The 26,982-nt window shown below is 50.4% G+C and overlaps 1 protein-coding gene across 1 annotated transcript in view; it reads right to left on the bottom strand.

Annotated features, from left to right (window-relative positions):
• The window catches only part of LOC144487983 (transferrin receptor protein 2-like), an 89,729-nt gene that overhangs the window by 24,416 nt on the left and 38,331 nt on the right, over positions 1-26,982 (bottom strand). Inside the window, 4 exon segments of the mRNA XM_078206014.1 lie at positions 52-168; positions 2,741-2,863; positions 4,025-4,133; positions 25,694-25,834. Of these exon segments, the coding sequence (XP_078062140.1) occupies positions 52-168; positions 2,741-2,863; positions 4,025-4,133; positions 25,694-25,834 (490 nt within the window).

Genomic DNA, 26,982 nt, shown 5'->3' with positions numbered 1-26,982 from the left:
GGTGTGACTGAGGCACAATTTCCCGGGGGATACAGGGATTCATCAACTCACATGTCCGGATATGGTGGTGTAACTGTTCATGCCAAGGCCCCTGGGAAACTGCGGAATGTCGTAGGGATCCGGGTAGATGAGGACACCAATTGCCCCATGTTGCTCAGCAAAGGCCACCTGGAAGAGGCAAACAGAACAATGAACCCCTCAACATCAACATTTGGTCCCTCATCGCTATCCGCAATCCCCCCAACCTTTGTGTCGTCCGCGAACTTACTCATCAAGCCAGTTACATTTTCCTCCAAATCATTTGGATATATTACAAACAGCAAAGGTCCCGGCTGCAACATGACTTGCCAATTTTTAAACTCAGTGCCCCGGCCGATGAAGGCAAGCGTGCCGTCTGCCTTCTTGACTACCTTCTCCACCTGCGTTGCCCCTTTCAGTCACCTGTACACCCAGATCCCTCTGCCTATCAATACTCTTTAGAGTTCTGCCATTTACTGTATATTTCCTATCTGTATTAGACCTTCCAAAATCCGTTACCTCACATTTGTCCGGATTAAACTCCATCTGCCATCTCTCCGCCCAAGTCTCCAACCGATCTATATCCTGCTGTATCCTCATTGTATCCGCAAATCCACCAACCTTTGTGTCGTCCGCAAACTTACTAATCAATCCAGTTACATTTTCCTCCAAATCATTTATATATATATTAGAAACACTAAAGGTCCCAGCACTGATCCCTGAGGAACGCCACTTGTCACAGCCCTCCATTCAGAAACGCTTCCCACTGCTACCCTCTGTCTTCTTTGACCGAGCCAGTTCTGTATCCACCTTGCCACCTCACTCTGACCCCGTGCGACTTCACCTTCTGCACCGGTCTGCCATGAGAGACCTTGTCAAAGGCCTTACTGAAGTCCATGTAGACAACATCCACTGCCCTACCCTCATCAATCATCTTCGTCACTTCCTCAAAAAACTTGATCAAATAAATGAGACACGACCTCCCCTTCACAAAACCATGTTGCCTCTCACGAATACATTCTCTTATTTCCAAGTGGGAGTAAATCCTGTCTCGAAGAATCCTCTCCAATAATTTCCCTACCACTGCTGTAAGGCTCACCGGCCTGTAATTACCTGGATTGTCCTTGCTAACCTTCTTAAACAAAGGAACAACATTGGCTATTCTCCAATCCTCTGGGACCTCCCCTGTTGCCAGTGAGGATACAGAGATTTCTCTCAAGGCCCCAGCAATTTCCTCCCTTGACTCTCTCAGTATTCTGGGGTATATCCCATCAGGCCCTGGGGACTTGTCTACCTTAACGTTTCTCAAGAACCCCAATACCTCCTCCTTTTTGAAATCAACACAACTCAAACTATCGACACATCAACTGGATTCCTTCAAACAGCAAATAGGGCGGCACGGTGGCACAGTGGGTCAGCACTGCTGCCTCACAGCACCAGGGACCCGGGTTCGATTCCCGGCTTGGGTCACTCTCCGGTGTGGAGTCTGCACATTCTCCCCCCGTGTCTGCGTGGGTTTCCTCCGGGTGCTCCGGTTTCCTCCCACAGTCTGAAAGACGTGCTGGTTAGGGTGCATTGGCCGTGCTAAATTCTCCCTCAGTGTTACCCGAACAGGCGCCGGAGTGTGGGGCGACTAGGGGATTTTCACAGTAACTTCATTGCAGTGTTAATGTTAGCCTAACTTGTGACTAATAAAAAAAAAAGAAATCTGCCCAGCAAAGCAATCATGGAATCCCTACAGCGCAGAAGGAAGCCATTCGGCCCATTGAGTCTGCACCGACCACAATCCCACCCAGCCCCGATCCCCAGAAGTCCACATATTTACTTTGTTCATCCCTCTAAATTACGCATCCTGGGACACTAAGGGGCAATTTAGCATGGCCAATCCACCTAACCTGCACATCTTTGGACACTAAGGGGCAATTTAGCATGGCCAATCCACCGAACCCGCACATCTTTGGACACTAAGGGACAATTTAGCATGGCCAATCCACCTAACCTGCACATCTTTGGGCACTAAGGGGCAATTTAGCATGGCCAATCCACCTAACCTGCACATCTTTGGGCACTAAGGGGCAATTTAGCATGGCCAATCCACCAAAACCTACACATCTTTGGACACTAAGGGGCAATTTAGCATGGCCAATCCCCCTAACCTGCACATCTTTGGACACTAAGGGGCAATTTAGCATGGCCAATCCACCTAACCTGAACATCTTTGGACACTAAGGGGCAATTTAGCATGGCCAATCCACCTAACCTGCACATCTTTGGACACTAAGGGACAATTTAGCATGGCCAATCCACCTAACCTACACATCTTTGGACACTAAGGGACAATTTAGCATGGCCAATCCACCTAACCTACACATCTTTGGACACTAAGGGACAATTTAGCACGGCCAATCCACCTAACCTGCACATCTTTGGACACTAAGGGGCAATTTAGCATGGCCAATCCACCTAACCTGTACATCTTTGGACACTAAGGGGCAATTTAGCATGGCCAATCCACCTAACCTGCACATCTTAGGACTGTGGGAGGAAACCGGAGCACCCGGAGGAAACCCACGCAGACACGGGGAGAATGTGTAGACTCCACACAGACAGTCACCCAAGCCGGGAATCGAACCCGGGTCCCTGGCGCTGTGAGGCAGCAGTGCTAACCCACTGTGCTACGTTCTATGTTCAAATTTACTGAATTTAATTTGGAAGCACCAACCTTCTCGCCAAAGCTGATTTTTCCAACTCGGACAATCACGATGTTATTTTGCACTCCGATCCTCATCCTGCGCAGTCTATCGAAGTCCTCAGCAGTTCCATAGTGAGCGTAGATTAATCCTCCCTGCAACAGACAGAGGCAAAATCACATACAAACGGTGAGTATTCAAACGTTTCATCGTCGATCTGAGTGAAGAGAATATCACGGGGTTAGATACAGACTAAATCTCCCTCTGCACTGTCCCCCATCAAACACTCCCAGGACAGGTACAGCACGGGGTTAGATACAGAGTAAAGCTCCCTCTCCACTGTCCCCCATCAAACACTCCCAGGACAGGTACAGCACGGGGTTAGATACAGAGTAAAGCTCCCTCTACACTGTCCCCCCATCAAACACTCCCAGGACAGGTACAGCACGGGGTTAGATACAGAGTAAAGCTCCCTCTCCACTGTCCCCCATCAAACACTCCCAGGACAGGTACAGCACGGGGTTAGATACAGAGTAAAGCTCCCTCTCTACTGTCCCCCATCAAACACTCCCAGGACAGGTACAGCACGGGGTTAGATACAGAGTAAAGCTCCCTCTACACTGTCCCCATCAAACACTCCCAGGACAGGTACAGCACGGGGTTAGATACAGAGTAAAGCTCCCTCTCTACTGTCCCCCATCAAACACTCCCAGGACAGGTACAGCATGGGGTTAGATACAGAGTAAAGCTCCCTCTACACTGTCCCCCATCAAACACTCCCAGAACAGGTACAGCACGGGGTTAGATACAGAGTAAAGCTACACTGTCCCCATCAAACACTCCCAGGACAGGTACAGCACGGGGTTAGATACAGAGTAAAGCTCCCTCTACACTGTCCCCCATCAAACACTCCCAGGACATATGCAGCACGGGGTTAGATACAGAGTACAGCTCCCTCTACACTGTCCCCATCAAACACTCCCAGGACAGGTACAGCATGGGGTTAGATACAGAGTAAAGCTCCCTCTACACTGTCCCCCATCAAACACTCCCAGGACAGGTACAGCACGGGGTTAGATACAGAGTAAAGCTCCCTCTACACTGTCCCCCATCAAACACTCCCAGGACAGGTACAGCACGGGGTTAGATACAGAGTAAAGCTCCCTCTACACTGTCCCCCATCAAACACTCCCAGGACAGGTACAGCACGGGGCTAGATACAGAGTAAAGCTCCCTCTACACTGTCCCCCATCAAACACTCCCAGGACAGGTACAGCACGGGGTTAGATACAGAGTAAAGCTCCCTCTACACTCACCGAGACGGTATCCTTTGGGCTGTAAGCGAGATAGGCACTGGCGTCGAGTGGAATGTCCTCACGGAATGTCCCGTTGGTATCGATCATGCGGAGGAAACTGGGGTGAGATCTACAGTTGGAAGCAGAGGTGAGAATTCATCGTGCCACCATGAACAGACCATTGCCCTGTCTGAGACATTGTTCCTGTCTCTGCTGCTCGATTGCCGAATGTCCTCGTGATCCACAGTTTGGGAAGAACGTGAAAACCATTGGTGGGAGCGGGGAAAGTTTACAAGCACTTTGGATAAAGGATGAAGTATTTCCAAAGCATGGAGGGATCGGAGAAGCCATGAGTGTTCTCCTTGGGGGAGAAAGGTTCAAGAGAGGATTAGAGAGAGTTCTCCGAATCCACGAGGGAGTCCGGGACAGAGAGGACCGGGTGTGGGGTATATCAGAGAGTGTTACAGTGAGGGGGTGTGGGGTATATCAGAGAGTGTTACAGTGAGGGGGTGTGGGGTATATCAGAGAGTGTTACAGGAAGGGGGTGTGGGGTATATCAGAGAGTGTTACAGTGAGGGGGTGTGGGGTATATCAGAGAGTGTTACATTGAGGGGGTGTGGGGTATATCAGAGAGTGTTACAGTGAGGGGGTGTGGGGTATATCAGAGAGTGTTACAGTGAGGGGGTGTGGGGTATATCAGAGAGTGTTACAGTGAGGGGGTGTGGGGTATATCAGAGAGTGTTACAGTGAGTGGGGTGTGGGGTATATCACAGAGTGTTACAGTAAGGGGGTGTGGGGTATATCAGAGAGTGTTACAGTGAGGGGGTGTGGGGTATATCAGAGAGTGTTACAGAAAGGGGGTGTGGGTTATATCAGAGAGTGTTACAGTGAGGGGGTGTGGGGTATATCAGAGAGTGTTACATTGAGGGGGTGTGGGGTATATCAGAGAGTGTTACAGTGAGGGGGTGTGGGGTATATCAGAGAGTGTTACAGTGAGGGGGTGTGGGGTATATCAGAGAGTGTTACAATGAGTGGGGTATATCAGAGAGTGTTACAGTGAGGGAGTGTGGGGTATATCAGAGAGTGTTACAGTGAGGGGGTGTGGGGTAGATCAGAGAGTGTTACAGTGAGGGGGTGTGGGGTATATCAGAGAGTGTTACAGTGAGGGGGTGTGGGGTATATCAGAGAGTGTTACAGTGAGTGGGGTGTGGGGTATATCAGAGAGTGTTACAGTGAGGGGGTGTGGGGTATATCAGAGAGTGTTACAGTGAGGGGGTGTGGGGTATATCAGAGAGTGTTACAGTGAGGGGGTGTGGGGTATATCAGAGAGTGTTACAGTGAGTGGGGTGTGGGGTATATCAGAGAGTGTTACAGTGAGGGGGTGTGGGGTATATCAGGGAGCGTTACAGTGAGGGGGTGTGGGGTATATCAGAGAGTGTTACAGTGAGGGGGTGTGGGGTATATCAGAGAGTGTTACAGTGAGGGGGTGTGGGGTATATCAGAGAGTGTTACAGTGAGGGAGTGTGGGGTATATCAGAGAGTGTTACAGTAAGGGGGTGTGGGGTATATCAGAGAGTGTTACAGTGAGGGGGTGTGGGGTATATCAGAGAGTGTTACAGTGAGGGGGTGTGGGGTATATCAGAGAGTGTTACAGTGAGGGGGTGTGGGGTACATCAGAGAGTGTAACAGTGAGGGGGTGTGGGGTATATCAGAGAGTGTTACAGTGAGGGGGTGTGGGGTATAGCAGAGAGTGTTACACTGAGGGGGTGTGGGGTATATCAGAGAGTGTTACAGTGAGGGGGTGTGGGGTATATCAGAGGGTGTTACAGTGAGGGGGTGTGGGGTATATCAGAGAGTGTTACAGTGAGGGGGTGTGGGGTATATCAGAGAGTGTTACAGTGACGGGGGTGTGGGGTATATCAGAGAGTGTTCCAGTGAGGGGGTGTGGGGTATATCAGAGAGTGTTACAATGAGGGGGTGTGGGGTATATCAGAGAGTGTTACAGTGAGGGGGTGTGGGGTATATCAGAGAGTGTTCCAGTGAGGGGGTGTGGGGTATATTAGAGAGTGTTACAGTGAGGGGGGTGTGGGGTATATCAGAGTGTGTTACAGTGAGGGGGTGTGGGGTTTGTCAGAGAGTGTTACAGTGAGGGGATGTGGGGTATATCAGAGAGTGTTACAGTGAGGGGGTGTGGGGTATATCAGAGAGTGTTACAGTGAGGGGGTGTGGGGTATATCAGAGAGTGTTACACTGAGGGGGTGTGGGGTATATCAGAGGGTGTTACAGTGAGGGGGTGTGGGGTATATCAGAGAGTGTTACAGTGAGGGGGTGTGGGGTATATCAGAGAGTGTTACAGTGAGGGGGTGAGGGGGTATATCAGAGAGTGTTACAGTGAGGGGGTGTGGGGTTTATCAGAGAGTGTTACAGTGAGGGGGTGTGGGGTATATCAGAGAGTGTTACAGTGAGGGGGTGTGGGGGTATATCAGAGAGTGTTACAGTGAGGGGGTGTGGGGTTTATCAGAGAGTGTTACAGTGAGGGGGTGTGGGGTTTATCAGAGAGTGTTACAGTGAGGGGGTGTGGGGTATATCAGAGAGTGTTACAGTGAGGGGGTGTGGGGTATATCAGAGAGTGTTACACTGAGGGGGTGTGGGGTATATCAGAGGGTGTTACAGTGAGGGGGTGTGGGGTATATCAGAGAGTGTTACAGTGAGGGGGTGTGGGGTATATCAGAGGGTGTTACATGGGGAGGGGGTGTGGGGTATATCAGAGAGTGTTACAGTGAGGGGGTGTGGGGTATATCAGAGAGTGTTACAGTGACGGGGGTGTGGGGTATATCAGAGAGTGTTACAGTGAGGGTGTGTGGGGTATATCAGAGAGTGTTCCAGTGAGGGGGTGTGGGGTATATCAGAGAGTGTTTCAGTGAGGGGGTGTGGGGTATATCAGAGAGCATTCCAGTGAGGGGGTGTGGGGTATATCAGAGAGTGTTACAGTGAGGGTGTGTGGGGTATATCAGAGAGTGTTACAGTGAGGGGGTGTGGGGTATATCAGAGAGTGTTACAGTGAGGGGGTGTGGGGTATATCAGAGAGTGTTACAGTGAGGGGATGTGGGGTATATCAGAGAGTGTTACAGTGAGGGGGTCTGGGGTATATCAGAGAGTGTTACAGTGAGGGGGTGAGGGGTATATCAGAGAGTGTTACAGTGAGGGGGTGTGGGGTGTATCAGAGAGTGTTACAGTGAGGGGGTGTGGGGTAAATCAGAGAGTGTTACAGTGAGGGGGTGTGGGGTATATCAGAGAGTGTTACAGTGAGGGGGTGTGGGGTAAATCAGAGAGTGTTACAGTGAGGGGGTGTGGGGTATATCAGAGAGTGTTACAGTGAGGGGGTGTGGGGTGTATCAGAGAGTGTTACAGTGAGGGGGTGTGGGGTAAATCAGAGAGTGTTACAGTGAGGGGGTGTGGGGTATATCAGAGAGTGTTACAGTGAGGGGATGTGGGGTATATCAGAGAGTGTTACAGTGAGGGGGTGTGGGGTATATCAGAGAGTGTTACAGTGAGGGGGTGTGGGGTATATCAGAGAGTGTTACAGTGAGGGGGTGTGGGGTATATCAGAGAGTGTTCCAGTGAGGGGGTGTGGGGTATATCAGAGAGTGTTACAGTGAGGGGGTGTGGGGTATATCAGAGAGTGTTACAGTGAGGGGGTGTGGGCTATATCAGAGAGTGTTACAGTGGGGGTGTGTGGGCTATATCAGAGAGTGTTACAGTGAGGGGGTGAGGGGTATATCAGAGAGTGTTACAGTGAGGGAGTGTGGGGGGTATATCAGAGAGTGTTACAGTGACGGGGGTGTGGGGTATATCAGAGAGTGTTACAGTGAGGGGGTGTGGGGTATATCAGAGAGTGTTACAGTGAGGGAGTGTTGAGTATATCAGAGAGTGTTACAGTGAGGGGGTGTGGGGTATATCAGAGAGTGTTACAGTGAGGGGGTGTGGGGGTATATCAGAGAGTGTTACAGTGAGGGGGTGTGGGGTTTGTCAGAGAGTGTTACAGTGAGGGGGGTGTGGGGTATATCAGAGAGTGTCACAGTGAGGGGGTGTGGGGTATATCAGGGAGTGTTACAGTGAGGGAGTGTTGAGTATATCAGAGAGTGTTACAGTGAGGGGGTGTGGGGTATATCAGAGAGTGTTACAGTGGGGGGGGTGTGGGCTATATCAGAGAGTGTTACAGTGAGGGACTGTGGGGTATATCAGAGAGTGTTACAGTGAGGGGGTGTGGGGGTATGTCAGAGAGTGTTACAGTGAGGGGGTGTGGGGTTTGTCAGAGAGTGTTACAGTGAGGGGGGTGTGGGGTATATCAGAGAGTGTTACAGTGAGGGGGGTGTGGGATATATCAGAGAGTGTTACAGTGAGGGGGTGTTGAGTATATCAGAGAGTGTTACAGTGAGGGGGTGTGGGGTATATCAGAGAGTGTTACAGTGAGGGGTGTGGGGTATATCAGAGAGTGTTACAGTGAGGGGGTGTTGAGTATATCAGAGAGTGTTACAGTGAGGGGGTGTGGGGTATATCAGAGAGTGTTACAGTGAGGGTGTGTGGGGTATACCAGTGTTACAGTGAGGGGGTGTGGGGTGTATCAGCGAGTGTTACAGTGAGGGGGTGTGGGGTATATCAGAGAGTGTCACAGTAAGGGGGTGCGGGGTATATCAGGGAGTGTTACAGTGAGGGGGTGTGGGGTATATCAGAGAGTGTTACAGTGAGGGGGTGTGGGGTATATCAGAGAGTGTTACAGTGAGGGGGTGTGGGGTATATCAGAGAGTGTTACAGTGAGGGGGTGTTGAGTATATCAGAGAGTGTTACAGTGAGGGGGTGTGGGGTATATCAGCGAGTGTTACAGTGAGGGGGTGTGGGGTATATCAGAGAGTGTTACAGTGAGGGGGTGTGGGGTATATCAGAGAGTGTTACAGTGAGGGGGTGTGGGGTATATCAGAGAGTGTTACAGTGAGGGGGTGTGGGGTATATCAGAGAGTGTTACAGTGAGGGGGTGTGGGGTATATCAGAGAGTGTTACAGTGAGGGGGTGTGGGGTATATCAGAGAATGTTACAGTGAGGGAGTGTGGGGTTTATCAGAGAGTGTTACAGTGAGGGGGTGTGGGGTATTTCAGAAAGTGTTACAGTGAGGGGGTGAGGGGTATATCAGAGAGTGTTACAGTGAGGGGGTGTGGGGTATATCAGAGAGTGTTACAGTGAGGGGGTGTGGGGTATATCAGAGAGTGTTACAGTGAGGGGGTGTGGGGTATATCAGAGAGTGTTACAGTGAGGGGGTGAGGGGTATATCAGAGAGTGTTACAGTGAGGGGGTGTGGGGTATATCAGAGAGTGTTACAGTGAGGGGGTGTGGGGTATATCAGAGAGTGTTACAGTGAGGGGGTGTGGGGTATATCAGAGAGTGTTACAGTGAGGGGGTGTGGGGTATATCAGAGAGTGTTACAGTGAGGGGGTGTGGGGTATATCAGAGAGTGTTACAGTGAGGGGGTGTGGGGTATATCAGAGAGTGTTACAGTGAGGGGGTGTGGGGTATATCAGAGAGTGTTACAGTGAGGGGGTGAGGGGTATATCAGAGAGTGTTACATTGAGGGGATGTGGGGTATATCAGAGAGTGTTACAGTGAGGGGGTGTGGGGTATATCAGAGAGCGGTACAGTGAGGGGGTGTGGGCTATATCAGAGAGTGTTACAGTGAGGGGGTGTGGGGTATATCAGAGAGTGTTACAGTGAGGGGGTGTGGGGTATATCAGAGAGTGTTACAGTGATTGGGTGTGGGGTATATCAGAGAGTGTTACAGTGAGGGGGTGTGGTGTATATCAGAGTGTTACAGTGAGGGGGTGTGGGGTATATCAGAGAGTGTTCCAGTGAGGGGGTGTGGGGTATATCAGAGAGTGTTACAGTGAGGGGGTGTGGGGTATATCAGAGAGTGCTACAGTGAGGGGGTGTTGAGTATATCAGAGACTGTTACAGTGAGGGGGTGTGGAGTATATCAGCGAGTGTTACAGTGAGGGGGTGTGGGGTATATCAGAGAGTGTTACAGTGAGGGGGTGTGGGGTATATCAGAGAGTGTTACAGTGAGGGGGTGTGGGGTATATCAGAGAGTGTTACAGTGAGGGGGTGTGGGGTATATCAGAGAGTGTTACAGTGAGGGGGTGTGGGGTATATCAGAGAGTGTTACAGTGAGGGGGTGTGGGGTATATCAGAGAGTGTTACAGTGAGGGGGTGTGGGGTATATCAGAGAGTGTTACAGTGAGGGGGTGTGGGGTATATCAGAGAGTGTTACAGTGAGGGGGTGTGGGGTATATCAGAGAGTGTTACAGTGAGGGGGTGTGGGGTATATCAGAGAGTGTTACAGTGAGGGGGTGAGGGGTATATCAGAGAGTGTTACAGTGAGGGGGTGTGGGGTATATGATAGAGTGTTACAGTGAGGGGGTGTGGGGTATATCAGAGAGTGTTACAGTGAGGGGGTGTGGGGTATATCAGAGAGTGTTACAGTGAGGGGGTGTGGGGGTATATCAGGGAGTGTTACAGTGAGGGGGTGTGGGGTATATCAGAGAGTGTTACAGTGAGGGGGTGTGGGGTATATCAGAGAGTGTTACAGTGAGGGAGTGTTGAGTATATCAGAGAGTGTTACAGTGAGGGGGTGTGGGGTATATCAGAGAGTGTTACAGTGAGGGGGTGTGGGGTATATCAGAGAGTGTTACAGTGAGGGAGTGTTGAGTATATCAGAGAGTGTTACAGTGAGGGGGGTGTGGGGTATATCAGAGAGTGTTACAGTGAGGGGGTGTGGGGTATATCAGAGAGTGTTACAGTGAGGGGGTGTGGGGTATATCAGAGAGTGTTACAGTGAGGGGGTGTGGGGTATATCAGAGAGTGTTACAGTGAGGGAGTGTGGGGTTTATCAGAGAGTGTTACAGTGAGGGGGTGTGGGGTATATCAGAGAGTGTTACAGTGAGGGGGAGTGGGGTATATCAGAGAGTGTTACAGTGAGGGGGTGTGGGGTATATCAGAGAGTGTTACAGTGAGGGGATGTGGGGTATATCAGAGAGTGTTACAGTGAGGGGGTGTGGGGTATATCAGAGAGTGTTACAGTGAGGGGGTGTGGGGTATATCAGAGAGTGTTACAGTGAGGGGGTGTGGTGTATATCAGAGTGTTACAGTGAGGGGGTGTGGGGTATATCAGAGAGTGTTACAGTGAGGGGGTGTGGGGTATATCAGAGAGTGTTACAGTGAGGGGGTGTGGGGTATATCAGAGAGTGTTACAGTGAGGGGGTGTTGAGTATATCAGAGAGTGTTACAGTGAGGGGGTGTGGGGTATATCAGCGAGTGTTACAGTGAGGGGGTGTGGGGTATATCAGAGAGTGTTACAGTGACGGGGTGTGGGGTATATCAGAGAGTGTTACAGTGAGGGGGTGTGGGGTATATCAGAGAGTGTTACAGTGAGGGGGTGTGGGGTATATCAGAGAGTGTTACAGTGAGGGGGTGTGGGGTATATCAGAGAGTGTTACAGTGAGGGGGTGTGGGGTATTTCAGAGAGTGTTACAGTGAGGGGGTGAGGGGTATATCAGAGAGTGTTACAGTGAGGGGGTGTGGGGTATATCAGAGAGTGTTACAGTGAGGGGATGTGGGGTATATCAGAGAGTGTTACAGTGAGGGGATGTGGGGTATATCAGAGAGTGTTACAGTGAGGGGGTGAGGGGTATATCAGAGAGTGTTACAGTGAGGGGGTGTGGGGTATATCAGAGAGTGTTACAGTGAGGGGGTGTGGGGTATATCAGAGAGTGTTACAGTGAGGGAGTGTGGGGTATATCAGAGAGTGTGACAGTGAGGGGGAGTGGGGTATATCAGAGAGTGTTACAGTGAGGGGGTGTGGGGTATATCAGAGAGTGTTACAGTGAAGGGGTGTGGGGTATATCAGAGAGTGTTACAGTGAGGGGGTGAGGGATAAAACAGAGAGTGTTACAGTGAGGGGGTGTGGGGTATATCAGAGAGTGTTACAGTGAGGGAGTGTGTGGTATATCAGAGAGTGTTACAGTGAGGGGGTGAGGGATAAAACAGAGAGTGTTACAGTGAGGGGGTGAGGGATAAAACAGAGAGTGTTACAGTGAGGGGGTGTGGGGTATATCAGAGAGTGTTACAGTGAGGGGGTGTGGGGTATATCAGAGAGTGTTACAGTGAGGGGGTGTGGGGTGTATCAGAGAGTGTTACAGTGAGGGAGTGTGGGGTATATCAGAGAGAGTTACAGTGAGGGGGTGTGGGGTATATCAGAGAGTGTTACAGTGAGGGGCTGTGAGGTATATCAGAGAGTGTTACAGTGAGGGAGTGCGGGCTATATCAGAGAGTGTTACAGTGAGGGGGTGTGGGGTGTATCAGAGACTGTTACAGTGAGGGGGTGTGGGGTATATCAGAGAGTGTTACAGTGAGGGGGGTGTGGGGTATATCAGAGAGTGTTACAGTGAGGGGGTGTGGGGTATATCAGAGAGTGTTACAGTGAGGGGGTGTGGGGTATATCAGAGAGTGTTACAGTGAGCGGGTGTGGGGTATATCAGAGAGTGTTACAGTGAGGGAGTGCGGGGTATATCAGAGAGTGTTACAGTGAGGGGGTGTGGGGTATATCAGAGAGTGTTACAGTGAGGGGGTGTGGGGTATATCAGAGAGTGTTACAGTGAGGGGGTGTGGGGTATATCAGAGAGTGTTACAGTGAGGGGGTGTGGGGTATATCAGAGAGTGTTACAGTGAAGGGGTGTGGGGTATATCAGAGAGTGTGACAGTGAGGGGGAGTGGGGTATATCAGAGAGTGTTACAGTGAGGGGGTGTGGGGTATATCAGAGAGTGTTACAGTGAAGAGGTGTGGGGTATATCAGAGAGTGTTACAGTGAGGGGGTGTGGGGTATATCAGAGAGTGTTACAGTGATGGGGTGTGGGGTATATCAGAGAGTGTTACAGTGAAGAGGTGTGGGGTATATCAGAGAGTGTTACAGTGAGGGGGTATGTGGGGTATATCAGAGAGTGTTACAGTGATGGGGTGTGGGGTATATCAGAGAGTGTTACAGTGAGGGGGTGTGGGGTATATCAGAGAGTGTTACAGTGAAGAGGTGTGGGGTATATCAGAGAGTGTTACAGTGAGGGGGTATGTGGGGTATATCAGAGAGTGTTACAGTGATGGGGTGTGGGGTATATCAGAGAGTGTTACAGTGAGGGGGTGTGGGGTATATCAGAGAGTGTTACAGTGAAGAGGTGTGGGGTATATCAGAGAGTGTTACAGTGAGGGGGTGTGGGGTATATCAGAGAGTGTTACAGTGAGGGGGTGTGCGGTATATCAGAGAGTGTTACAGTGTGGGAGTGTGGGGTATATCAGAGAGTGTTACAGTGAGGGGGTGTGCGGTATATCAGAGAGTGTTACAGTGAGGGGGTGTGGGGTATATCAGAGAGTGTTACAGTGAGGGAGTGTGGGGTATATCAGAGAGTGTTACAGTGAGGGGGGTGTGGGGTATATAAGTGTTACAGTGAGGGGGTGTGGGGTATATAAGTGTTACAGTGAGGGGGGTGTGGGGTTTATAAGTGTTACAGTGAGGGGGGTGTGCGGTATATAAGTGTTACAGTGAGGGGGGTGTGGGGTATATAAGTGTTACAGTGAGGGGGGTGTGGGGTTTATAAGTGTTACAGTGAGGGGGGTGTGCGGTATATAAGTGTTACAGTGAGGGGGGTGTGGGGTATATAAGTGTTACAGTGAGGGGGGTGTGGGGTATATAAGTGTTACAGTGAGGGGGGTGTGGGGTATATAAGTGTTACAGTGAGGGGGGTGTGGGGTTTATAAGTGTTACAGTGAGGGGGGTGTGGGGTATATAAGTGTTACAGTGAGGGGGGTGTGGGGTATATAAGTGTTACAGTGAGGGGGGTGTGGGGTATATAAGTGTTACAGTGAGGGGGTGTGGGGTATATAAGTGTTACAGTGAGGGGGTGTGGGGTATATAAGTGTTACAGTGAGGGGGGTGTGGGGTATATAAGTGTTACAGTGAGGGGGTGTGGGGTATATAAGTGTTACAGTGAGGGGGGTGTGGGGTATATAAGTGTTACAGTGAGGGGGGTGTGGGGTATATAAGTGTTACAGTGAGGGGGGTGTGGGGTTTATAAGTGTTACAGTGAGGGGGTGTGGGGTATATAAGTGTTACAGTGAGGGGGTGTGCGGTATATAAGTGTTACAGTGAGGGGGTGTGGGGTATATAAGTGTTACAGTGAGGGGGGTGTGGGGTTTATAAGTGTTACAGTGAGGGGGGTGTGGGGTATATAAGTGTTACAGTGAGGGGGTGTGCGGTATATAAGTGTTACAGTGAGGGGGTGTGCGGTATATAAGTGTTACAGTGAGGGGGTGTGCGGTATATAAGTGTTACAGTGAGGGGGTGTGCGGTATATAAGTGTTACAGTGAGGGGGTGTGCGGTATATAAGTGTTACAGTGAGGGGGTGTGCGGTATATAAGTGTTACAGTGAGGGGGTGTGCGGTATATAAGTGTTACAGTGAGGGGGTGTGCGGTATATAAGTGTTACAGTGAGGGGGTGTGGGGTATATAAGTGTTACAGTGAGGGGGTGTGGGGTATATAAGTGTTACAGTGAGGGGGTGTGCGGTATATAAGTGTTACAGTGAGGGGGTGTGGGGTATATAAGTGTTACAGTGAGGGGGTGTGGGGTATATAAGTGTTACAGTGAGGGGGGTGTGGGGTATATAAGTGTTACAGTGAGGGGGTGTGCGGTATATAAGTGTTACAGTGAGGGGGGTGTGGGGTATATAAGTGTTACAGTGAGGGGGGTGTGGGGTATATAAGTGTTACAGTGAGGGGGGTGTGGTGTATATAAGTGTTACAGTGAGGGGGGTGTGGGGTATATAAGTGTTACAGTGAGGGGGGTGTGGGGTATATAAGTGTTACAGTGAGGGGGGTGTGGGGTATATAAGTGTTACAGTGAGGGGGTGTCGGGTATATAAGTGTTACAGTGAGGGGGTGTGGGGTATATAAGTGTTACAGTGAGGGGGTGTGGGGTATATAAGTGTTACAGTGAGGGGGGTGTCGGGTATATAAGTGTTACAGTGAGGGGGTGTCGGGTATATAAGTGTTACAGTGAGGGGGTGTGGGGTATATAAGTGTTACAGTGAGGGGGGTGTGCGGTATATAAGTGTTACAGTGAGGGGGGTGTGGGGTATATAAGTGTTACAGTGAGGGGGGTGTGGGGTATATAAGTGTTACAGTGAGGGGGGTGTGGGGTATATAAGTGTTACAGTGAGGGGGGTGTGGGGTATATAAGTGTTACAGTGAGGGGGTGTCGGGTATATAAGTGTTACAGTGAGGGGGTGTGGGGTATATAAGTGTTACAGTGAGGGGGTGTCAGGTATATAAGTGTTACAGTGAGGGGGTGTGGGGTATATAAGTGTTACAGTGAGGGGGTGTGGGTTATATAAGTGTTACAGTGAGGGGGTGTGGGGTATATAAGTGTTACAGTGAGGGGGTGTGGGGTATATAAGTGTTACAGTGAGGGGGGTGTGGGGTATATAAGTGTTACAGTGAGGGGGGTGTGGGGTATATAAGTGTTACAGTGAGGGGGGTGTGGGGTATATAAGTGTTACAGTGAGGGGGGTGTGGTGTATATAAGTGTTACAGTGAGGGGGTGGCGGGTATATAAGTGTTACAGTGAGGGGGTGTGGGGTATATAAGTGTTACAGTGAGGGGGGTGTGGGGTATATAAGTGTTACAGTGAGGGGGGTGTGGGGTATATAAGTGTTACAGTGAGGGGGTGTGGGGTATATAAGTGTTACAGTGAGGGGGTGTGGGGTATATCAGAGAGTGTTACAGTGAGGGGGTGTGGGGTATATCAGAGAGTGTTACAGTGAGGGGGTGTGCGGTATATAAGTGTTACAGTGAGGGGGGTGTGGGGTATATAAGTGTTACAGTGAGGGGGTGTGCGGTATATAAGTGTTACAGTGAGGGGGTGTGCGGTATATAAGTGTTACAGTGAGGGGGGTGTGGGGTATATAAGTGTTACAGTGAGGGGGTGTGGGGTATATCAGAGAGTGTTACAGTGAGGGGGTGTGGGGTATATCAGAGAGTGTTACAGTGAGGTGGTGTGGGGTATATCAGAGAGAGTTACAGTGAGGGGGTGTGGGGTATATCAGAGAGTGTTACAGTGAGGGGGTGTGGGGTATATAAGTGTTACAGTGAGGGGGTGTGGGGTATATCAGAGTGTGTTACAGTGAGGGGGTGTGGGGTATATCAGAGAGTGTTACAGTGAGGGGGTGTGGGGTATATAAGTGTTACAGTGAGGGGGTGTGGGGTATATAAGTGTTACAGTGAGGGGGTGTCGGGTATATAGGTGTTACAGTGAGGGGGTGTGGGGTATATCAGAGTGTGTTACAGTGAGGGGGTGTGGGGTATATCAGAGAGTGTTACAGTGAGGGGGTGTGGGGTATATCAGAGTGTGTTACAGTGAGGGGGTGTGGGGTATATAAGTGTTACAGTGAGGGGGTGTGCGGTATATAAGTGTTACAGTGAGGGGGTGTGGGGTATATCAGAGTGTGTTACAGTGAGGGGGTGTGGGGTATATCAGAGAGTGTTACAGTGAGGGGGTGTGGGGTATATCAGAGTGTGTTACAGTGAGGGGGTGTGGGGTATATAAGTGTTACAGTGAGGGGGGTGTGGGGTATATAAGTGTTACAGTGAGGGGGTGTGGGGTATATCAGAGTGTGTTACAGTGAGGGGGTGTGGGGTATATAAGTGTTACAGTGAGGGGGTGTCGGGTATATAAGTGTTACAGTGAGGGGGTGTGGGGTATATCAGAGTGTGTTACAGTGAGGGGGTGTGGGGTATATCAGAGAGTGTTACAGTGAGGGGGTGTGGGGTATATAAGTGTTACAGTGAGGGGGTGTGCGGTATATAAGTGTTACAGTGAGGGGGTGTGGGGTATATCAGAGAGTGTTACAGTGAGGGGGTGTGGGGTATATCAGAGAGTGTTACAGTGAGGGGGTGTGGGGTATATCAGAGAGTGTTACAGTGAGGGGGTGTGGGGTATATCAGAGAGTGTTACAGTGAGGGGGTGTGGGGTATATCAGAGAGTGTTACAGTGAGGGGGTGTGGGGTATATTAGAGAGTGTTACAGTGAGGGGGTGTGGGGTATATCAGAGAGTGTTACAGTGAGGGGGTGTGGGGTATATCAGAGAGTGTTACAGTGAGGGGGTGTGGGGTATATCAGAGAGTGTTACAGTGAGGGAGTGTGGGGTATATCAGAGAGTGTGACAGTGAGGGGGAGTGGGGTATATCAGAGAGTGTTACAGTGAGGGGGTGTGGGGTATATCAGAGAGTGTTACAGTGAGGGAGTGTTGAGTATATCAGAGAGTGTTACAGTGAGGGGGTGTGGGGTATATCAGAGAGTGTTACAGTGAGGGGGTGTGGGGTATATCAGAGAATGTTACAGTGAGGGAGTGTGGGGTTTATCAGAGAGTGTTACAGTGAGGGGGTGTGGGGTATTTCAGAAAGTGTTACAGTGAGGGGGTGAGGGGTATATCAGAGAGTGTTACAGTGAGGGGGTGTGGGGTATATCAGAGAGTGTTACAGTGAGGGGGTGTGGGGTATATCAGAGAGTGTTACAGTGAGGGGGTGTGGGGTATATCAGAGAGTGTTACAGTGAGGGGGTGAGGGGTATATCAGAGAGTGTTACAGTGAGGGGGTGTGGGGTATATCAGAGAGTGTTACAGTGAGGGGGTGTGGGGTATATCAGAGAGTGTTACAGTGAGGGGGTGTGGGGTATATCAGAGAGTGTTACAGTGAGGGGGTGTGGGGTATATCAGAGAGTGTTACAGTGAGGGGGTGTGGGGTATATCAGAGAGTGTTACAGTGAGGGGGTGTGGGGTATATCAGAGAGTGTTACAGTGAGGGGGTGTGGGGTATATCAGAGAGTGTTACAGTGAGGGAGTGCGGGGTATATCAGAGAGTGTTACATTGAGGGGATGTGGGGTATATCAGAGAGTGTTACAGTGAGGGGGTGTGGGGTATATCAGAGAGCGGTACAGTGAGGGGGTGTGGGCTATATCAGAGAGTGTTACAGTGAGGGGGTGTGGGGTATATCAGAGAGTATTACAGTGAGGGGGTGTGGGGTATATCAGAGAGTGTTACAGTGATTGGGTGTGGGGTATATCAGAGAGTGTTACAGTGAGGGGGTGTGGTGTATATCAGAGTGTTACAGTGAGGGGGTGTGGGGTATATCAGAGAGTGTTCCAGTGAGGGGGTGTGGGGTATATCAGAGAGTGTTACAGTGAGGGGGTGTGGGGTATATCAGAGAGTGCTACAGTGAGGGGGTGTTGAGTATATCAGAGACTGTTACAGTGAGGGGGTGTGGAGTATATCAGCGAGTGTTACAGTGAGGGGGTGTGGGGTATATCAGAGAGTGTTACAGTGAGGGGGTGTGGGGTATATCAGAGAGTGTTACAGTGAGGGGGTGTGGGGTATATCAGAGAGTGTGACAGTGAGGGGGTGTGGGGTATATCAGAGAGTGTTACAGTGAGGGGGTGTGGGGTATATCAGAGAGTGTTACAGTGAGGGGGTGTGGGGTATATCAGAGAGTGTTACAGTGAGGGGGTGTGGGGTATATCAGAGAGCGTTACAGTGAGGGGGTGTGGGGTATATCAGAGAGTGTTACAGTGAGGGGGTGTGGGGTATATGAGAGAGTGTTACAGTGAGGGGGTGTGGGGTATATCAGAGAGTGTTACAGTGAGGGGGTGTGGGGTATATCAGAGAGTGTTACAGTGAGGGGGTGTGGGGGTATATCAGGGAGTGTTACAGTGAGGGGGTGTGGGGTATATCAGAGAGTGTTACAGTGAGGGGGTGTGGGGTATATCAGAGAGTGTTACAGTGAGGGAGTGTTGAGTATATCAGAGAGTGTTACAGTGAGGGGGTGTGGGGTATATCAGAGAGTGTTACAGTGAGGGGGTGTGGGGTATATCAGAGAGTGTTACAGTGAGGGAGTGTTGAGTATATCAGAGAGTGTTACAGTGAGGGGGGTGTGGGGTATATCAGAGAGTGTTACAGTGAGGGGGTGTGGGGTATATCAGAGAGTGTTACAGTGAGGGGGTGTGGGGTATATCAGAGAGTGTTACAGTGAGGGAGTGTGGGGTTTATCAGAGAGTGTTACAGTGAGGGGGTGTGGGGTATATCAGAGAGTGTTACAGTGAGGGGGAGTGGGGTATATCAGAGAGTGTTACAGTGAGGGGGTGTGGGGTATATCAGAGAGTGTTACAGTGAGGGGATGTGGGGTATATCAGAGAGTGTTACAGTGAGGGGGTGTGGGGTATATCAGAGAGTGTTACAGTGAGGGGGTGTGGGGTATATCAGAGAGTGTTACAGTGAGGGGGTGTGGTGTATATCAGAGTGTTACAGTGAGGGGGTGTGGGGTATATCAGAGAGTGTTACAGTGAGGGGGTGTGGGGTATATCAGAGAGTGTTACAGTGAGGGGGTGTGGGGTATATCAGAGAGTGTTACAGTGAGGGGGTGTTGAGTATATCAGAGAGTGTTACAGTGAGGGGGTGTGGGGTATATCAGCGAGTGTTACAGTGAGGGGGTGTGGGGTATATCAGAGAGTGTTACAGTGACGGGGTGTGGGGTATATCAGAGAGTGTTACAGTGAGGGGGTGTGGGGTATATCAGAGAGTGTTACAGTGAGGGGGTGTGGGGTATATCAGAGAGTGTTACAGTGAGGGGGTGTGGGGTATATCAGAGAGTGTTACAGTGAGGGGGTGTGGGGTATTTCAGAGAGTGTTACAGTGAGGGGGTGAGGGGTATATCAGAGAGTGTTACAGTGAGGGGGTGTGGGGTATATCAGAGAGTGTTACAGTGAGGGGATGTGGGGTATATCAGAGAGTGTTACAGTGAGGGGATGTGGGGTATATCAGAGAGTGTTACAGTGAGGGGGTGAGGGGTATATCAGAGAGTGTTACAGTGAGGGGGTGTGGGGTATATCAGAGAGTGTTACAGTGAGGGGGTGTGGGGTATATCAGAGAGTGTTACAGTGAGGGAGTGTGGGGTATATCAGAGAGTGTTACAGTGAGGGGGTGTGGGGTATATCAGAGAGTGTTACAGTGAGGGGGTGTGGGGTATATCAGAGAGTGTTACAGTGAGGGGGTGTGGGGTATATCAGAGAGTGTTACAGTGAGCGAGTGTGGGGTATATCAGAGAGTGTGACAGTGAGGGGGAGTGGGGTATATCAGAGAGTGTTACAGTGAGGGGGTGTGGGGTATATCAGAGAGTGTTACAGTGAAGGGGTGTGGGGTATATCAGAGAGTGTTACAGTGAGGGGGTGAGGGATAAAACAGAGAGTGTTACAGTGAGGGGGTGTGGGGTATATCAGAGAGTGTTACAGTGAGGGAGTGTGTGGTATATCAGAGAGTGTTACAGTGAGGGGGTGAGGGATAAAACAGAGAGTGTTACAGTGAGGGGGTGAGGGATAAAACAGAGAGTGTTACAGTGAGGGGGTGTGGGGTATATCAGAGAGTGTTACAGTGAGGGGGTGTGGGGTATATCAGAGAGTGTTACAGTGAGGGGGTGTGGGGTGTATCAGAGAGTGTTACAGTGAGGGAGTGTGGGGTATATCAGAGAGAGTTACAGTGAGGGGGTGTGGGGTATATCAGAGAGTGTTAGAGTGAGGGGGTGTGGGGTATATCAGAGAGTGTTACAGTGAGGGGGTGTGGGGTATATCAGAGAGTGTTACAGTGAGGGGCTGTGAGGTATATCAGAGAGTGTTACAGTGAGGGAGTGCGGGCTATATCAGAGAGTGTTACAGTGAGGGGGTGTGGGGTGTATCAGAGACTGTTACAGTGAGGGGGTGTGGGGTATATCAGAGAGTGTTACAGTGAGGGGGGTGTGGGGTATATCAGAGAGTGTTACAGTGAGGGGGTGTGGGGTATATCAGAGAGTGTTACAGTGAGGGGGTGTGGGGTATATCAGAGAGTGTTACAGTGAGCGGGTGTGGGGTATATCAGAGAGTGTTACAGTGAGGGAGTGCGGGGTATATCAGAGAGTGTTACAGTGAGGGGGTGTGGGGTATATCAGAGAGTGTTACAGTGAGGGGGTGTGGGGTATATCAGAGAGTGTTACAGTGAGGGGGTGTGGGGTATATCAGAGAGTGTTACAGTGAGGGGGTGTGGGGTATATCAGAGAGTGTTACAGTGAGGGGGTGTGGGGTATATCAGAGAGTGTTACAGTGAGGGGGTGTGGGGTATATCAGAGAGTGTTACAGTGAGGGGGTGTGGGGTATATCAGAGAGTGTTACAGTGAGGGGGTGTGGGGTATATCAGAGAGTGTTACAGTGAGGGGGTGTGGGGTATATCAGAGAGTGTTACAGTGAGGGGGTGTGGGGTATATCAGAGAGTGTTACAGTGAGGGGGTGTGGGGTATATCAGAGAGTGTGACAGTGAGGGGGTGTGGGGTACATCAGAGAGTGTTACAGTGAGGGGGTGTGGGGTATATCAGAGAGTGTTACAGTGTGGGAGTGTGGGGTATATCAGAGAGTGTTACAGTGAGGGGGTGTGGGGTATATCAGAGAGTGTTACAGTGAGGGGGTGTGGGGGTATATCAGAGAGTGTTACAGTGATGGGGTGTGGGGTATATCAGAGAGTGTTACAGTGAGGGGGTGTGGGGTATATCAGAGAGTGTTACAGTGAGGGGGTGTGGGGTATATCAGAGAGTGTTACAGTGAGGGGGTGTGGGGTATATCAGAGAGTGTTACAGTGAGGGGGGTGTGGGGTATATAAGTGTTACAGTGAGGGGGGTGTGGGGTATATCAGAGAGTGTTCCAGTGAGGGGGTGTGGGGTATATCAGAGAGTGTTACAGTGATGGGGTGTGGGGTATATCAGAGAGTGTTACAGTGATGGGGTGTGGGGTATATCAGAGAGTGTTACAGTGAAGAGGTGTGGGGTATATCAGAGAGTGTTACAGTGAGGGGGTATGTGGGGTATATCAGAGAGTGTTACAGTGATGGGGTGTGGGGTATATCAGAGAGTGTTACAGTGAGGGGGTGTGGGGTATATCAGAGAGTGTTACAGTGAAGAGGTGTGGGGTATATCAGAGAGTGTTACAGTGAGGGGGTATGTGGGGTATATCAGAGAGTGTTACAGTGATGGGGTGTGGGGTATATCAGAGAGTGTTACAGTGAGGGGGTGTGGGGTATATCAGAGAGTGTTACAGTGAAGAGGTGTGGGGTATATCAGAGAGTGTTACAGTGAGGGGGTGTGGGGTATATCAGAGAGTGTTACAGTGAGGGGGTGTGCGGTATATCAGAGAGTGTTACAGTGAGGGGGTGTGCGGTATATCAGAGAGTGTTACAGTGTGGGAGTGTGGGGTATATCAGAGAGTGTTACAGTGAGGGGGTGTGGGGTATATCAGAGAGTGTTACAGTGAGGGGGTGTGCGGTATATCAGAGAGTGTTACAGTGAGGGGGTGTGGGGTATATCAGAGAGTGTTACAGTGAGGGAGTGTGGGGTATATCAGAGAGTGTTACAGTGAGGGGGGTGTGGGGTATATCAGAGAGTGTTACAGTGAGGGGGGTGTGGGGTATATAAGTGTTACAGTGAGGGGGGTGTGCGGTATATAAGTGTTACAGTGAGGGGGTGTGGGGTTTATAAGTGTTACAGTGAGGGGGGTGTGCGGTATATCAGAGAGTGTTACAGTGAGGGGGGTGTGGGGTATATAAGTGTTACAGTGAGGGGGGTGTGGGGTATATAAGTGTTACAGTGAGGGGGGTGTGGGGTATATAAGTGTTACAGTGAGGGGGGTGTGGGGTATATAAGTGTTACAGTGAGGGGGTGTGGGGTATATAAGTGTTACAGTGAGGGGGAGGTGGGGTATATAAGTGTTACAGTGAGGGGGGTGTGGGGTATATAAGTGTTACAGTGAGGGGGGTGTGGGGTATATAAGTGTTACAGTGAGGGGGAGGTGGGGTATATAAGTGTTACAGTGAGGGGGGTGTGGGGTATATAAGTGTTACAGTGAGGGGGGTGTGGGGTATATAAGTGTGATGTGGAGATGCCGGCGTTGGACTGGGGTAAACACAGTAAGAAGTTTAACAACACCAGGTTAAAGTCCAACAGGTTTATTTGGTAGCAAAAGCCACACAAGCTTTCGAGGCTCTGAGCCCCTTCTTCAGGTGAGTGGGAATTCTGTTCACAAACAGAACTTATAAGACACAGACTCAATTTACATGAATAATGGTTGGAATGCGAATACTTACAACTAATCCAGTCTTTAAGAAACAAAACAATGGGAGTGGAGAGAGCATCAAGACAGGCTAAAAAGATGTGTATTGTCTCCAGACAAGACAGCCAGTGAAACTCTGCAGGTCCACGCAACTGTGGGAGTTACAAATAGTGTGACATAAATTCTGATTCTAGGATCGCATGATAAAGACTCAGGAGGAAAAAAGCAGAAATATTTATGTGAAATAGTGTGACATAAACCCAATATCCCGGTTGAGGCCGTCCTTGTGTGTGCGGAACCTGGCTATCAGTTTCTGCTCCGCGACTCTGCGCTGTCGTGTGTCGCGAAGGCCGCCTTGGAGAACGCTTACCCGAATATCAGAGGCCGAATGCCCGTGACTGCTGAAGTGCTCCCCAACAGGAAGAGAACAGTCTTGCCTGGTGATTGTCGAGCGGTGTTCATTCATCCGTTGTCGCAGCGTCTGCATAGTTTCCCCAATGTACCATGCCTCGGGACATCCTTTCTTGCAGCGTATCAGGTAGACAACGTTGGCCGAGTTGCAAGAGTATGTACCGTGTACCTGGTGGATGGTGTTCTCACGTGAAGGCTTCAGGAGAACAGTGACCAAGACACCACACAACCCTGCCACAGCAACCTCTGCAAGACGTGCCGGATCATCGACACAGATGCCATCATCTCACGTGAGAACACCATCCACCAGGTACACGGTACATACTCTTGCAACTCGGCCAACGTTGTCTACCTGATACGCTGCAAGAAAGGATGTCCCGAGGCATGGTACATTGGGGAAACTATGCAGACGCTGCGACAACGGATGAATGAACACCGCTCGACAATCACCAGGCAAGACTGTTCTCTTCCTGTTGGGGAGCACTTCAGCGGTCACGGGCATTCGGCCTCTGATATTCGGGTAAGCGTTCTCCAAGGCGGCCTTCGCGACACACGACAGCGCAGAGTCGCGGAGCAGAAACTGATAGCCAGGTTCCGCACACACAAGGACGGCCTCAACCGGGATATTGGGTTTATGTCACACTATTTCACATAAATATTTCTGCTTTTTTCCTCCTGAGTCTTTATCATGCGATCCTAGAATCAGAATTTATGTCACACTATTTGTAACTCCCACAGTTGCGTGGACCTGCAGAGTTTCACTGGCTGTCTTGTCTGGAGACAATACACATCTTTTTAGCCTGTCTTGATGCTCTCTCCACTCCCATTGTTTTGTTTCTTAAAGACTGGATTAGTTGTAAGTATTCGCATTCCAACCATTATTCATGTAAATTGAGTCTGTGTCTTATAAGTTCTGTTTGTGAACAGAATTCCCACTCACCTGAAGAAGGGGCTCAGAGCCTCGAAAGCTTGTGTGGCTTTTGCTACCAAATAAACCTGTTGGACTTTAACCTGGTGTTGTTAAACTTCTTACTGTATATAAGTGTTACAGTGAGGGGGGTGTGGGGTATATAAGTGTCACAGTGAGGGGGGTGTGGGGTTTATAAGTGTTACAGTGAGGGGGGTGTGGGGTATATAAGTGTTACAGTGAGGGGGGTGTGGGGTATATAAGTGTTACAGTGAGGGGGGTGTGGGGTATATAAGTGTTACAGTGAGGGGGGTGTGGGGTATATAAGTGTTACAGTGAGGGGGGTGTGGAGTATATAAGTGTTACAGTGAGGGGGTGTGGGGTATATAAGTGTTACAGTGAGGGGGGTGTGTGGTATATAAGTGTTACAGTGAGGGGGGTGTGGAGTATATAAGTGTTACAGTGAGGGGGTGTGGGGTATATAAGTGTTACAGTGAGGGGGGTGTGGGGTATATAAGTGTTACAGTGAGGGGGTGTGGAGTATATAAGTGTTACAGTGAGGGGGGTGTGGGGTATATAAGTGTCACAGTGAGGGGGGTGTGGGGTATATAAGTGTTACAGTGAGGGGGGTGTGGGGTATATAAGTGTTACAGTGAGGGGGTGTGGGGTATATAAGTGTTACAGTGAGGGGGTGTGGAGTATATAAGTGTTACAGTGAGGGGGTGTGGGGTATATAAGTGTTACAGTGAGGGGGGTGTGGAGTATATAAGTGTTACAGTGAGGGGGTGTGGGGTATATAAGTGTTACAGTGAGGGGGGTGTGGGGTATATAAGTGTTACAGTGAGGGGGGTGTGGGGTATATAAGTGTTACAGTGAGGGGGGTGTGGGGTATATAAGTGTTACAGTGAGGGGGGTGTGGGGTATATAAGTGTTACAGTGAGGGGGGTGTGGGGTATATAAGTGTTACAGTGAGGGGGGTGTGGGGTATATAAGTGTTACAGTGAGGGGGGTGTGGGGTATATAAGTGTTACAGTGAGGGGGGGTGTGGAGTATATAAGTGTTACAGTGAGGGGGGGTGTGGAGTGCACTCACTCATTGACGCCTGTACCCACCTGTTTGGGAAGGGGAGTGTTACATAGTGCGAGTCTGCCCAGACGTGGTTGAGGTTGTAACTCTTGAGCCTTCCGTGCACCACCCTGGTGAGCTCATGCAGTTTCTCGGACCCTGCCGGGTGCGGTTGTTCACTCATAATCCTGCAACAAGGGGAGGTTTCACCCAGTTAGTTCTGCTGAGATAAGTCCATAAGACATAGGAGCAGAATGAGGCCACTCGGCCCATCGAGTCTGCTCCGCCATTCAATCATGGCTGATATTTTTCCCATCCCCATTCTCCTGCCTTTTCCCCCATAATCCGCCGCATTTGGAATACTGCGTCCAGTTCTGGTCGCCACACTACCAGAAGGACGTGGAGGCTTTGGAGAGAGTACAGAGGAGGTTTACCAGGATGTTGCCTGGTATGGGGGGGCTTGGTTATGAGGAGAGATTGGGGAAACTGGGGTTGTTCTCCCTGGAAAGACGGAGGATGAGGGGAGACTTAATAGAGGTGTATAAAATTATGAAAGGCATAGATAGGGTGAACGGTGGGAAGCTTTTCCCCGGGTCGGTGGTGACGTTCACGAGGGGTCATAGGTTCAAGGTGAAGGGAGGGAGGTTTAACACAGATATCAGAAGGACATATTTCACACAGAGGGTGGTGGGGGCCTGGAATGTGTTGCCGGGCAAGGTGGTGGAGGCGGACACACTGGGAACGTTTAAGACTTATCTAGACAGCTATTAGAACGGAGTGGGAATGGAGGGATACAAAAGAGTGGTCTAGTTTGGACCAGGGAGCGGCGCGGGCTAATTGTTCCTTGTTTCTCGTTTCAAGGCTTCATTCTATGATCATCTTGCTGGTGCCAGTACAGAGTGAGACTGCGGATCGTTGGGAACCTGTCTCGGGGGCAGGGAATTCATATGGTGTTCGTGGAAGTGGAAATGACTAGGGTTGGGAAGCATTTTCCGATCAGGGCCATTGTGATCTCCTGGACTCGTTTCGATCGCCTCAGGGGGTCGGAGAGGAATTTCCCAGATTTTTTTCCCCCATATTGGCCCTGGGGTTTTTCACTCTGGGTTTTCGCCTCTCCCTGGAGATCACATGGTCTGGAATGGGGGGGGTGGGGGTGAGTTAATAGGTTGTAATGAACAAAGCATCGTAGCTGTGAGGGACAGCTCGGTGGATAGGATATTGGTATGTAGATAGGCTGGGAAATTGGGCGGGGATCCTGGATTCAGGATTCAATCCTGGACCGGGGAGCGGCGCGGGCTTGGAGGGCCGAAGGGCCTGTTCCTGTGCTGTATTGTTC

Source organism: Mustelus asterias, unplaced genomic scaffold (assembly GCF_964213995.1).
Source record: "Mustelus asterias unplaced genomic scaffold, sMusAst1.hap1.1 HAP1_SCAFFOLD_1178, whole genome shotgun sequence".
In the NCBI taxonomy this organism is placed as follows: domain Eukaryota; kingdom Metazoa; phylum Chordata; class Chondrichthyes; order Carcharhiniformes; family Triakidae; genus Mustelus; species Mustelus asterias.
Note: the sequence above shows the minus strand (reverse complement) of the source record. Positions and strands in the feature narration are given on the sequence as shown.